At 46.7% G+C, this 13349-nt stretch overlaps 1 protein-coding gene across 10 annotated transcripts in view; it reads left to right on the plus strand.

Moving 5' to 3' along the window:
- Positions 1-13349, plus strand: part of MEF2A (myocyte enhancer factor 2A) — a 707982-nt gene that overhangs the window by 481950 nt on the left and 212683 nt on the right. For 5 of the 10 annotated variants that reach the window (XM_085644526.1, XM_085644525.1, XM_085644519.1 and 2 more), the window contains exon 4: positions 13103-13240. In XM_085644526.1, the coding sequence (XP_085500652.1) occupies positions 13103-13240 (138 nt within the window). Of the gene's footprint in view, positions 1-12903; positions 13036-13102; positions 13241-13349 lie in introns of all 10 variants that reach the window. The other 5 variants (XM_085644528.1, XM_085644527.1, XM_085644522.1 and 2 more) reach the window with 2 other exon arrangements.

Consider the following 13349-nt stretch of genomic DNA (forward strand, 5'->3'; position numbering starts at 1 on the left):
TAGGAGCAAGTCTCATTACTGGCGAATGGCCCTACGGGGGCCTATGCTACGCCACTTAGTAGGCCTTTGAATCTCCAGCTGGCCATCAGATAAATTAGTTTAGTCTAGCAGGGTTATAAAGGGAGGAGGAATCTCATTAGAAAATATGATAAATCCTCAAGTTTCAGGGAGAGTGCAGATATGATAAGTGACATTGAATATACATTTGGGGTTTATTTTTACCATATGATCAGTGTCCTCCCTGTATTCTCTAGGCCACAAAATGCTGAACCTATAGATTTGTGCGTATTTCGCCCATAGTATATAATACAGTGAAGCGTATGTTTCAGTAATAACCACTACAGATGTTCATGCTGTGCTTATTAATGCTCACTCTTATCAAAGACCTGCCCGAGTTGGCACCAATCCCTGAAGGGTCTTTTCTGCGACTGGCTACTTGGGTGCCGTTACGGTGGGTGAGCTAGACTGCTCTCACATTTGGCCTGCACACCTGTGCATATGTGTTCATGTTCAACTAATTGAGCCTTTTACCCTAGCCATGCAGCAGTATACCTTGTTTGTATTTTAAAAGACAGACAATAAGCACCCTCCCAGTTCAATTATAACAAAGCTTACTGTGATTGAATCACGGTAGAATCATTTAACCAGATAGTCTAAAAACTAAAAAATCCAGGGTAATCAAATGAGCAGAACCCATTTCTCATACTCCCCCATTCCATAGTGTATCTCAAAGAGACATATGTTGAAATAGTCCACTACAAAGGTCACATTAGAACAACATGAAGGGGAAAATAATCTTTAAACTTTTAATCTTTAAACTTGAGGCTTCTGCTGTATATTCTTGAAGACCTTAGTCTGTATCCGGTGTTCTTCTTTTGGAAAAAATAAATCTAGGTTCATGCCTAATTCTGTTTTGGTCTCATCTACTATTCAGTTCACGAAACAAGTGGTCATTACCTATATATAGTAGGTGGTGGTAAGGTTGGTTCCACAACAAGTAGAACACACACGATTAGTAAGTGTTACTTACCAGTCAGTAGCATTTTAAAAATACCATGTTTTTCATCCATTTTACAAACGTATCTACTGTGAACACCAGGGGTCAAGAAAACGCAGTTTGGAAGGGAGGACCCCTGACATTTCTACTCCGACATAAAGTACGGCAATAAAGGCGGCACAACCTTAAGTGAATGGGGCCAAAGCTGCTTTATGGATAGGGCTTTGCGAAGCGTCAAATATTCGGATCTATAATCTCTGCGAAACGCTTGTCGTCAGAGATTATGGATCAGTGGTACGTTGGAATGATACATAGTTACTAACCATGTAGCGCATAACTCTAAATACCTAAAATGTTGCAGAGTGGTACATAGTCTCTGAAAATGTAATATCCGAGCGATCTGCTGGGATTGTGGTAATGGTTTTGTGTGGCAGCTTGAAGTAAATAAATCTGTACTTTAAAAAAATGACTGTTTTGATATTACTGTGATTGATGCTTTTTTTCTGCCTTCTGATGTCACATAAATATTCTAGGCTTGTAACTAGGGGTTACTAAAAGGCAACTTGTTCTGTTATCTGGAAATCAACTGCCTAGTTTGTTTTCTGAATATCTGGGTGGATTGAATCGTGCTGCCCTTGGGGTCGGAGTAAGCAGCACAGGGCAGCTAATAGAGGGGTCTTTGTCACCTTGCAGTTAGTATTAGGGCTTGAGGCCTTGATCTTGGGACGTGTCTGCCAAAGCAGGGCTTTTCATGTTAATGTTGGCAGAACTTATAAAGCGCACTGTGACCCTACAGGTATCCTGGCGCTGAGATACATACCGTCTACCGAGTCCAACTGCAGTAAGAAGGATAGTATTCCATTTCAGATGAGAGGAACTGAAGTTATGCTCTAGGGAAAAGCCAAGTCTTCAGTTTCTTCCTGAACTGCATTAGGTTTTCCATCTATCTGAGATAATTTGGAAGTTGATTCCAGAGCCGTGCCGCTGCTACACTAAATGCCCTTCCTCCAGATTGTATTTTTCTAAATCTTGGTACTCTCACCAGTTTAGCTGAGGAGGAGCGAAGATTACGAGAGGGGACATACCATTCAAATGTATTCTGCAATGGTAAGGGCCCAAGTCCATGCAGGGCCTTAAAAACAATTCAGAGTGACTTGAATTGTATCCTCTGTGAAACTGGGAGCCAATGAAGCTCCGAAAGAACATGAGAGGGTGATGAGCGTCTTGGTTTCATTAAAGCTAGCTTGGCCGCCATTATCTGAATCCTCTGGAGTCTCCCAATCAGATATCTTGGGTTCTCCAACAGCAGAGAGTTACAGTAATCCAGTTGGCTCAGGATAAGACTCCTTACTATCAATGCTCTGGCCTGTGTAGGTAGCAGTGGGAGAACCTTCCGAAGCATTCTTATCAAGGAGAAACAACTCCCAAATGTTTTGTTCACAGGAGTTTCTAAACTCAGCTTATTGTCGAAACTAACGCCCAGGTTTTGCACCATCTCGGTAGGTGTCGGTGGTGCAGCCGTGAGGATAGGCCAGAACCTAGTTGGAAGTAACAGAGGGGCTTTCCCAACTGTACAGCATAAAATGTCTGTCTTGTTGCTGTTAAATTGTAAATAATTGTCTTTCAACCAATGTGCAGTATCCTGCATACACGCATGGAAGTCTTCCAATGGTATAGAATGATTTCCTTCCAGCGACAAGACAAGTTGAGTGTCATCCTCATAATTTACTAGGTTAACATTATGTGACTTAATGACAGCCATCAATGGGCTCATGTAGATATTAAACAAAATTGGGCTAATCGCGGAGCCTTGTGGAACACCATGCTGGATATTGGTGAATTCTGATTGATTGGGAGGGCTACTGCCTGTCTGTTTACTAAATAGGATTGAAACCATTTCAGTGCCATACCCTCTACTCCAACCCCAGCAAGCTTAGTCAGTAAGACCTCATGATTGACCGTATCGAATGCGGCGGACAGGTCCAGCAAAATTAATATAGCTGATTGTCCCCTGTCCGCTCGCATTCGAAGATCGTCCAGGGCAGTCACTAAGGCAGTCTCTGTCCCGTGTTCTGGACGGAAGCCAAATTGCCCATCCTCTAATTTGTTGTTGGTTTCTAAAAACTGTGAATGTGTCCTACTAACTAATCACTCTGATCTTCCCTGGGTTGGGTAGAAGGGATATAGGTCGATAGTTTTTTAGGCAAGCTGGGTCAAGCGACGCTTTTTTCAAAAGTGGTGTTACTATTACTTGTTTCCAGCAGCTTGGCACTGTCCCACTGTTAAAAGATTGATTGCAGATTAGTCTAAGCACCGGGAAGAGTTCAGAACCCAGTGCTTTCCATATCCTATGAGGTAATGGATCCAAAGGGGAGCCTGAAGAGACACTAAGGGCTGATTTATTAAAAACCTCCTCCGAAGGTGGTTCAAAATAATTCAGAGTGCCTGGGGTAGCCACCCCAGTCCACTCCTCCTTCTGGTTTGGTAGCGGCTTCCTATTCCTACTACTTTGGCCCTCTGTTAGCCATGTTTCCCAATTGTAGCCCATCCATGATTTTACTTATCTTCTCCTCGCGGTCGTGCCAGCGTGACTTTTATGCTGAGAGATGAGGGAGACTAGAGCACGGACACCAGAGCACAGCGGGCTCTCTCTAACAGGCGAACACCATGGGGTCAATGTAGAGGCAGTGACGAGGTACAAACGTATTTTATATGAAGGTTGTTTTTTTAAAAATTTTAAAAAGTGGTTAAAATTGATCTTAAGAGAAAGGTGCAAAAAACCAATTTAGCAGCCAGAAAACTTAATACCACACACTCGCGGGCAACAAATTCGACATACGTTTTCATCCACATGCGGGCCCCTCCTGCCTCTGTCTCTTATGTTATAGGAGCCTTAAGATGTCATGTCGAGCCTGGCGAGGTCTGTGGGCATGGATCTGATGCAAGCCCTACCAGTTATTGAACTTCCATTCCCGCTTTTCGTAGGTCGTGAAAAGAATTTCCAAGGAGCTTTGTTTACATTTTGTTTACATTTTTAGGTGGCTGGTACCATATTAATTTTTTTGTGGGCTCTCTCTACTGCCAAACATTAGAAAGACAGGTTGGTGAAAAGAGATGTGTATTCAAATTGAGTATCATGTCAGAAAAGCAATTCTTCATAAGGGTAGTGGATGCTGGCAGTGGCTTAAGCAAGTCATGTCAAAGGGCACAGGCCTAAGTTGCCATATGGCAATCCTAGATCACTTGACTAGAATCTCATTCTACTGTTTGCTAGGGGGTACATGAGAGGCGCTCTTATAATTAAACGGAGAGACCCTTGTTAAATGCTACCACCATGGGAAGATTAAAAAAACAAAACAAAAAAAGACTGCTTCAGTCGGACAAAGGGTGAGTGGGGACACTCATTTGGTTAAATTGCCTCTGCATGTCCATCAGTGCCCTGCTCTACCACTCCTCAAGCTAGTCAGGGTCTAGGGCTATGGTGGTGAGTCCTAAATTGGTTTCTTCGTGATATCTGTGGGCAGAGACTACTATATGAAAACTAGTAAATGATATTACCTCACATAATGCCTGCAGGAGGCGCAAATGTATGCAGTCGCCCGTACTTGACAGTTTTTAACATGTAAAGGCATGGTGTTCTGCAAAGTTGCAAATATACGACTTTTTTTTGTTTTTGTTTGTTTTTTAGCAGTCTGATTCGCTAATGGTGGGTGTGGTGGTCTTTTATTGTGGTGTCTCTGGACTGTTTTTTCTCTCACCCCGAGCCTGTCTACAACACCTCATCCTCCACACCATGCCGAAGTACACACGCATTTTGAAATTCGAAGTGTACCTCGTGTATAAAAGGATCGTAGTCCTAAAATCGCAGTTAGGCGGTCGAGTATAAAGGGGTGGAATCACTCCTTTTAAGTGGTCGGGTGACCTCTCTGTGACACGCACCCCTCCCCTGCTAAATAGTACATTCCAGTAGTTGTGCAGGGGCACTCTGCCACCCTGCTCTTCAGTAGCGCCTGGGGAGGCTGGAGAGCCCTTTTATGGTGCTCGGTTCTTCGTAGCAGCGACATTTCGCGTTGGACTGATAAGGCGGCCGCGGCCTGGGTATCGGGGCTGGAGCCCGTGAGTCACTCATTATCTGTAATAATACAGGCGAGCCTTCGGGGCATTCACAATGACAGGAACCCATACGGAGTGAGGACTTCCAGAGCGCAGGCTGCAGATACCGAGACGGGTTCCTTCCTCTCGCCTCAAGGCAGGGTTAACCCCATTGTTATCAGGGCAAACGGAGGGGCCTCCGGACCGCCCGAGCAATCATCTGCACTGTGCAGACTGCGCGCCTTCGGACAGCCTCGTTATATTTAGCCTGTTTCCTTCAAAGCCTGCAGGAAGAGGAAGCAGCTTTGCTGCAGTCTTCCCAACAAGCCCCAGGAGCTCGGGGGAGAATTGTAACCCAATTCACAACAGCATTTCCGTTGCTAGTGTTTCAGCACTGAGTCTTAACGACCCGGCACGCAGGGAAGTTAGCTTTTTGTTGTAACAAATGGAGGAGCGCTATTCCTGTTCAGATGAGAGTGCAGACAACAGCCCCCGTTAGCATTTGTTTGTAATCTTTCTTTCTTCGCCTTTCCACTCTCTACCGCTTCCTCTCGGACCTCCTCTCGCTCTCATCCTCTCCACTCCTCACCCGTCTCAAAGTGGTATTTATTTTTTGCAGTTTTATATAGCGCGAACTCGGCCCGGAGGTATCGGAGCGCTTTAGATGAGCGGAGCACCAGTTACATCACAACATTTTTGTTTGGCACGGGCAGATTTAGTGATTTGCCCAGAATCACAGGATGTTGAACCCACGCCGAGACTCGAGCCAGTTTTCCCAACTCCCATATCTGCAGCTCTCATTTGGGTGCCTTCAACGGTTAGTTACACACTTCCAAGAGGGACATTACCTACATTCCTGTAGTAGAAACGCAGCCTTCTAGTTGCACACAGATGTCGGCTGCATTGAATTAACCCCTTAGGTGCCTTACTGGTGGGTTGGGCCCGATGGAAGATACCGTCTGCTCGCGTTATTAACCGATGGCACGCCAGCACTCCTAGAGTTAATCAGTTCACCGCCAGTGTCTGGCCGCGCGGCCTGGCAGCTGTAGCTGCCGAGAGAGCTGCGCGAGAATGAGCGTCGACCTTCAGAGCCCCGCGCTTTCGGCCCATGTATGGCCAGCACATGGAAGCAGCCGCTGGATTGGCCAGGCCGGGGTGAGGCGAGAGTTGGCAGGCGTTGTACAAGGGTACACCTGTTCCGTTCTAATGCTGACCCAGTAGTGCGGCTTTAAAGGTGTTCCAGGCCTCTTGTTTGTGGGACGCACATCACGTCACACGCTGTGAACGTTTGGCAGGGAGACCAGTGTGAACCACACAGTACTGTGATTTCTGCCGAGTGTAAGCGCTGGGCTGTGGTAATACTATGCCTCTGTTTTACTCCAGAGCTCTAGAGCGTGCGGGATGCGGCCCTGGGCACGTGTCCTGCATTCCTCCGGATGACCTGAGAAACTTACAGTTGAGCATACAGACATGGCGATCAGCATATTCACACTTGGAATTGATGTTTGTACATCACAGTGTATTCCCTCGTGTCTTCTATATAGCATATATTACCATAGTTAGCACATTACACACACTTCGAGCTTCTCTTCGCTGTTTTTAAATTATTTGCTTAAATGCAAAGACCTTTACAAATAATTGCCTGTTAAAGTTTATTTAGACGGCCTTATTACCTCACGCACTGGTACTTATTGCACATACCTAATAGGTCCTAAGAAAATTAGCGAGCGGTCTAATTTGAATGTGTAATGAAGTCACATGTAGAGTGATGTTGCATGAAGGAACACCTCATTCTAGAATATCTCTTATGTAAAAGGAATTGGAATACTTCAGTCAAGATACTGAAATATTGCATGTAGAGTGCAAATATATATATCTCGTTCCTGCCCTGTTATCTCGTTTAAGAGGGCCTTCTGGCACGGACCTCTTCAAATCTCCACACGAAATCCAAAGACCATGAGAATGTTGCGGTGAGCAGTGCAAAATGTATTATCCAAATTAAATTACATGCAGAAATGTTCGGGCTTAGTGCCCGCCATGACGTGTTTCGCTCGCACATGTGAGCTTGATCACATGACGCGCTCTAGAATAGGGAACAATAAATACAAAACAAGTGCACTAATGACTCTAGAAAGTGAATAATCCTGTAGATAAAACGAGTAGACAGACTGTTGGCAACGCAGCTCTTAGATAGCATTACATCAAACAAAGTTCACCAGACACCGCGTCCCGGGTGCACTCCTACGCGGTGGTGAGTCGCGTCACATGACAGAGAACGGTCCACCCATTCGTGGATAAACTTGGAGGCACTAAACGGGGAAGTTTTGATGGAGGAAGTTTATTTGGCAGACAACACGGAACAAACTGACAGAAGCGTTTCGGCAACACCTTCTTTAATGTCAGTTACCATACCCAACAAAATCATATTTATGCAAAAGAGCAATAGAAACGTTATGATGCACAATAGAAAGTAAAAAGGTCACAGCAGGTGGAAGGTGATCACTGAAATCCGTGTCGGCCATATCGGAATGCATATTATGTGATAATACATGAGGTGTGTGTGCAGGTCTGAGTTCTGCAGGCCACCAGCTGTGGTCCCATGTGGAGGTGCTCTTTCTGAAGATCAGTACTTCAGTTTTGTCAGAGTTGAGTTGCAGGCAGTTGTAACATCCATTTGGCTATGTTGGTCATGGTGTTGCAGAAGTTCATTTGTGCATTTGAGGGGTCCTCGGTGAGCGAGAGGATCAGTTGAGTGTCTGCATAGGAGATTGTGTTGAGTCCGTGGGCTTTGACGACGTCTGTGGGGGAGGAAGGAGTGGGTCATGTAGATGTTTAACCAGGTGGGGCTGATAGATGATCCTTGTGCTATGCCGCATTTGATGTCTTTGGGAGCGGAGGTGAAGTGAGGCAGTCTGATGCACTGTGCGTCCTGTAAGGAAGGAGGCGATCCACTTGAGAGCGTCTTGCTTTATAGAAATGTTGTGGGGTCTGTTGATGAAGATGTTGTGGGAGACGGTGTTGAACGCCGCGGAGAGATTGATGAGTATAAGGGCCACAGTTTCTCCATGGTCAAGGAGTGTTCTGTCGTCATCTGTGGCAGCATCAGCGCGGTCTCTGTGCTGTGGTTTGCACGAAATCCTGATTATGAGATTTCCAGTCGGTGGTTTTGTTTCAGGAAGTAAGTGAGCTGCTGGTTGATGGCTTTCTCGAGTACTTTTGCCAGGTAGGGGAACAAGGAGATTGGACGATAATTTTTGTAATTGCTGGGGTCTGTGGAGGCTTTCTTTAGGAGGGGGATCTGACATCTGCATGTAGCCATCTGTCAGGGAAGGTTGCTGTGGAGATGGAGGTGTTGAGGATGTTGGTCGTTTGCCCGCTGATTGGGTTCATTGTGAGGTTGTGGAGGTGGTGGGGGCAGGGGTCTGTGGGAGCACTGGAGTGGATGGAAGACATGATGGTTGAGGTGGTCCAGGCGGTGAATGGAGACCAGGTGGCAATAGTTAGGCTGATGTTTGCAGGTTGGTTGAGGTCGTTGGGGTTGGGGTTGAGGGTAGAGGGGTTGTAGTTTGAAATTGTTCTAGATGTTGGTGATCTTGCTGTGGAAGTAGTCTGAGAGGTAGTCACAGAGTTCTTGCGGGGGCGGACAGTGTTCTCTATGGCTGTCGGGTTGGAGAATTCTTTGACTAGTTTGAAGAGTTCCTTTGTGTGGTGGGCTGCAGAGTCGATGCAGGTGGTAATAGCTGCTTTCTTGGCTTCTTTGATGTGCCGGTGATATCTGCTAAGGGCTGTTTTGTGAGCTGCTCTGTCGGCGTGGTTCCTGGTTGTGCCCATCGTTTCTCGAGTTGATGACAGTTGCACTTGGTGGTCCTGAGTTCTGGGGTGTGCCAGCTGGCATATTTGGAGGTCTTGTTGGATTTTGTAGGTTTCAATGGGGCGACACTGTTGGCGATCCAGGCTGCAAAGTTCTGGATGGCCTTATCGAGGTCTGTTGAGGCCTTGGGTTGGGACTTGGTGAGGGCCTGTGACCACTAAGTGTTGGTGACCTTGCTCCAGCTGCAGTGGGAGGAGATTTGACCCCTGGTGATGGGGTGCTGGGCATCGGTGATGGTGAAGTGTACCATGGTGTGGTCAGGTCAGTGAGTCCTGTGGTTTGGCTGAATGTGATTCTGTCGCTGGAGATGAAAATAAGGTTGAGTGTGTGTCCGGCTTTGTTCGTGGGTTCGGTGACAAGTTGGGTGAGGCTGATGGTGAGGTTCTCCAAGAGGGAGATGGAATTAGCATGGTTGGGGTTGTCAGTGTGGAAGTTGAGGTCACAGAGTAGGATGCAGTGGTGAGAGTAGATTGCTGGGGGGTGGGCGATGAGGTTGAGAATGGCCTCGCAGATTGTTGCTCAGGGTCCCGGGGGTCTGTAGGTGAGGGTGCCTCTTATTGTCGTCTTCGCATCGGTTTGTAGTAGGAAGTGGAGATGTTCCATGAGAGTTGTGGGGTCATCGTCGTCGGTGATGATGTATCTGATGGTTTCTTTGAAGACTATGGCGATACCTCCGCCTTGGTTGTTGGCGCGATCTTGGTGTATCTTCTTGCAGGCTTTGGGAATGGTGATGGTGATTTGGGGTTTCGATGAGGGGTTGAGCCATGTTTTGGTGATGAAGGCAATGTTCGTGGAAAGGGTGGTGATGGTGTCCTAGATTTCCGTGGGATGTTTGCAAAGTGAGCGGGCATTGAGCACGATAAAATGGAGTGGTTGCGGGGTGTTCTTGGTCTTGTGGGCAGATGCGGTGTGGGATATTTCATAGGCTATGTCGCAGGAGAAGTGGCAGTGTTGGCTGGTGAAGGGTCCTTTGGTGTATCGTGGGGAGGAGGAAGAGCAATTGTTTTAGCGTCTGGGATCCAGGAGTTCCTTGGCGGTGTACCATCTGGTGGTGGTAAGGCCATGAGTCCTGGTGCTAGGCGTTGTCCATCCGGCGGTGTGTTGGGCGTCGCACCCGCTGCATGTGTCTGCTGTGTGGCCGTGCAGTGGCCTCCATTTGTTGTCCTAGTGGGTGGCCCTGGACACCGGATACGGATCTGGGATGGGCGGCATGAGGGACAGGGACAACAGGCAGTGCAGAGACTGGGCAGGGAGAGCGGCAGCGCAGGGACAGCAGGTAGCATAGGGACGGCAGGGAGCAGCAGCTCAGATGCAGCAGGGAGAAAGGCAGGCTGCGCAGGGAGAAAGGCAGGCTGCGCAGGGAGAAAGGCAGGCTGCGCAGGGAGAAAGGCAGGCTGCGCAGGGAGAGAGGCAGGCTGCGCAGGGAGAGAGGCAGGCTGCGTACGGACGCCAGGCCGGGCGGGGATAGTACCTTAAACTGGGGTCATGCGAGAGAGGGGTGACCCAGCCCAGCTTCCTCCGGGCTCTGAAGGGCACGGACGGGTCTGCCCTTGGCCATGGCTCCACCTGTGTCTCGCGATGCGGGAATTGCAGGGAGCCTTTATCCGGTACCAGGGACACTAAAAAGTGAAATCCAGCTTGCCCTGCCTCCGGGGCTGCTAAGAAATGTAGTCCTCAGAGGTCCGATGGAGGGAGGGGGGTGAAGCGCACTCAAGCTCGGTAGCAGGCAGAATAGAAGAGGAGACACCTCCTGGAGGGAAGGGTGAAGACAATCGCTCACTTGGAATTGGGATCTGCTCACCCTTGACAATATTAGGGCCGTGAAGTTGTGCAAGCTTTTCTTAGTCAGCAAAGGAGAATAGATGTCCTCACGCTGTACTTTGTTTTCTGGCTTTGTGATTCTTTCTTGGGTATTGCACACAGACGTTTACCTTTTCCATACATAACCTGCAAGAACAAGTTTGAGCTGAGCCTTTTATAAGTTAAGTGGTAAGTTAATGGATGTGCACAGAATCACTTATAGTGACGGCGTTTCTTGTGCATGATCAAAGAACTGAAGCCTAAGTAACATGTACAATGTTGTCACAGGCCACGGAACGTCTAACTATAGTCTGATTCCTTCTCTGCTGCCAAATGAAGTATTTTTGTGTACGCATTTTAATATGCCACCGTGTTCTTGCAAACCTTCCTGAGAGTGTGCTCTTGATCGACACGCCGCAATGTATGAATGTAGAAAGTATTTCAGACAATGAGATCCTCACTCTGATGTTCGCTCTCTATATTGAATGCCTTCTCTTCCAAAGCCAGATGTGGTCTCTCTGCATTTCTTTGATTTTATTACATTCACACTCAAAGCCCCATGTAATCTACTACACTTGGTCTGGCTCTAGCCAAGACCTATTAAATGTACTAAAATTATATACATAATATTGTAATTTATAGGGGCTTTCAGTCAGTCCTCTTCATCCATTGGTCTGTTGTCATTCCTATGTTTCTTCCACCCACCACAGGATACAAGGGCGGTAGGGCAGCCCACTTCAGACATTGGCTAACTTCACTCATTGGCTAACTTCACTGTGAATGACCACATTCTATTTTTTCTCAAGGAGCATATCCTCACACATAGTAGGTCCCTTCAGTGTCAATGGCTACTTGTAGTAATGTGTGATTTTTGAGACCCAAAAATAGTTTTTCTTTTGGGCTTTTTTAAATATTGGACAGGGCCCAGTAGCTCCCCCAAATGTCAAGTTTGTTTTGCGTGTTGCTATGAACCTACTTCTCTGGACTCCAGCTAGACTACATAAACTGAACTTACGGGAGAGTGATTCTTGCTGGAATTGCAATAAGGGGACTGGCTCATACAAACACATGTTTTCCAGCGCCCTCTTCTTACTCCGTATTGGGATCAAATTCAGACTCGCCTATCGGCTATTTTCAATACCCCTATCCTATTAGATTTCTCCACGGTGATCTTAGGTCTTTGGGCCTCTAGGAAAAAGATGAACTTTCAAACCATGGACATGGCACTACTTAATCTCCTACTGGTGCTCGCTGCGAAGGTCATCTTGTTTGAGTGGACGTCCTTTAATCATCTTTCTTTCAACACATGGTGGGCTTGGGTTTCTTCTTTAACAGGAGCTCATGGGTCACTAGCCAACTGACTGATATATCCCCAGATCTCCTCTGCTGTCTGGTACTCTCTTGACAAGTTCAATGTTCTGGATAAAAGCAAGCTATTACACTTATCACCACCAAACTTGGGACCTTAGGTAATGTCCCGCATCTAGAATAGGCTATCCTACTGCCCTTACTATTTCTCCCCTCTACATTGCCCAATCCTTTCCCCGGCTTCTCTCTTGTTTGCCTTGCGTACTCCTTATGCAGCAGACATATCTTATACTCCAGATATATAAAACTTTATTCCCTGTTCTCCTATCTTCGGGGGAAGGGACTTATCTCATGAGAGGATCATCATTGGTGCACTCCTTTTAATTTTGTTAGCAGTACATCTGTTTCATTTAAATTATGAATGTCTGCTGATTCACATGTTGATCGAAAAATAAAGTTTTACAAAAAAATGACAAAACAAGCATTTACAAAGACAAAAGGCTGGCTGCCAAAGCCAAACCTATTGGTTTTGCCAATACTTGTTTTCTGATGGAGGCACATATATGGGTAACGTTGCTCGGAATCTGTGCTTCATATTAGCAGAAAGGTCTCTAGCGAGGGCTACCACTGTCTAGAGCCAGACCTGTGAACCAGTTTTTTACATCTGCAAGTGGCTGGCACCGGCGGCCCCCGTTAACGCTGCCAGTCCAGGCAGATGAATTGTCTTTAGTGATTCGGGTTGTATTGCATTCAGACATTGCCCTCTTGTTCGAAGAACTCTAAGTGTTGGTGAGTGAGTATTCCATGAGTGTGAATTTTCCAATTGTATTTTCAGACGTTAAGGAAAAAAGGCCTCAATGGTTGTGAGAGCCCTGATGCTGACGATTACTTTGAGCACAGTCCACTCTCGGAGGACAGATTCAGCAAACTAAATGAAGATAGTGATATTATGTTCAAGCGAGGCCCTGTAAGTACTTTTTTTGTTTTCTCTCTACTGTTATGTGTTGATCCTTTTTATTAACTTCGTCATTTAGGCTCTGAACAAGAAGGAACACCGTGGGTGTGACAGCCCGGACCCCGACAGCTCCTATGTGCTCACTCCACATACGGAAGAAAAGTATAAAAAAATTAACGAGGAGTTTGATAATATGATGCGGAATCATAAGATCGCAGTGAGTACGAAAGTATGACTTGTGCTTTTATCTTGTGCATGAAGAGGCGCAACCACCCCAAACCCATGCACCCCCTGCTCTTCCATGCAACAGCAAGGGCATGCCAGTA

This window comes from Triturus cristatus, chromosome 3_1, assembly GCF_964204655.1.
Source record: "Triturus cristatus chromosome 3_1, aTriCri1.1, whole genome shotgun sequence".
Taxonomy (NCBI): domain Eukaryota; kingdom Metazoa; phylum Chordata; class Amphibia; order Caudata; family Salamandridae; genus Triturus; species Triturus cristatus.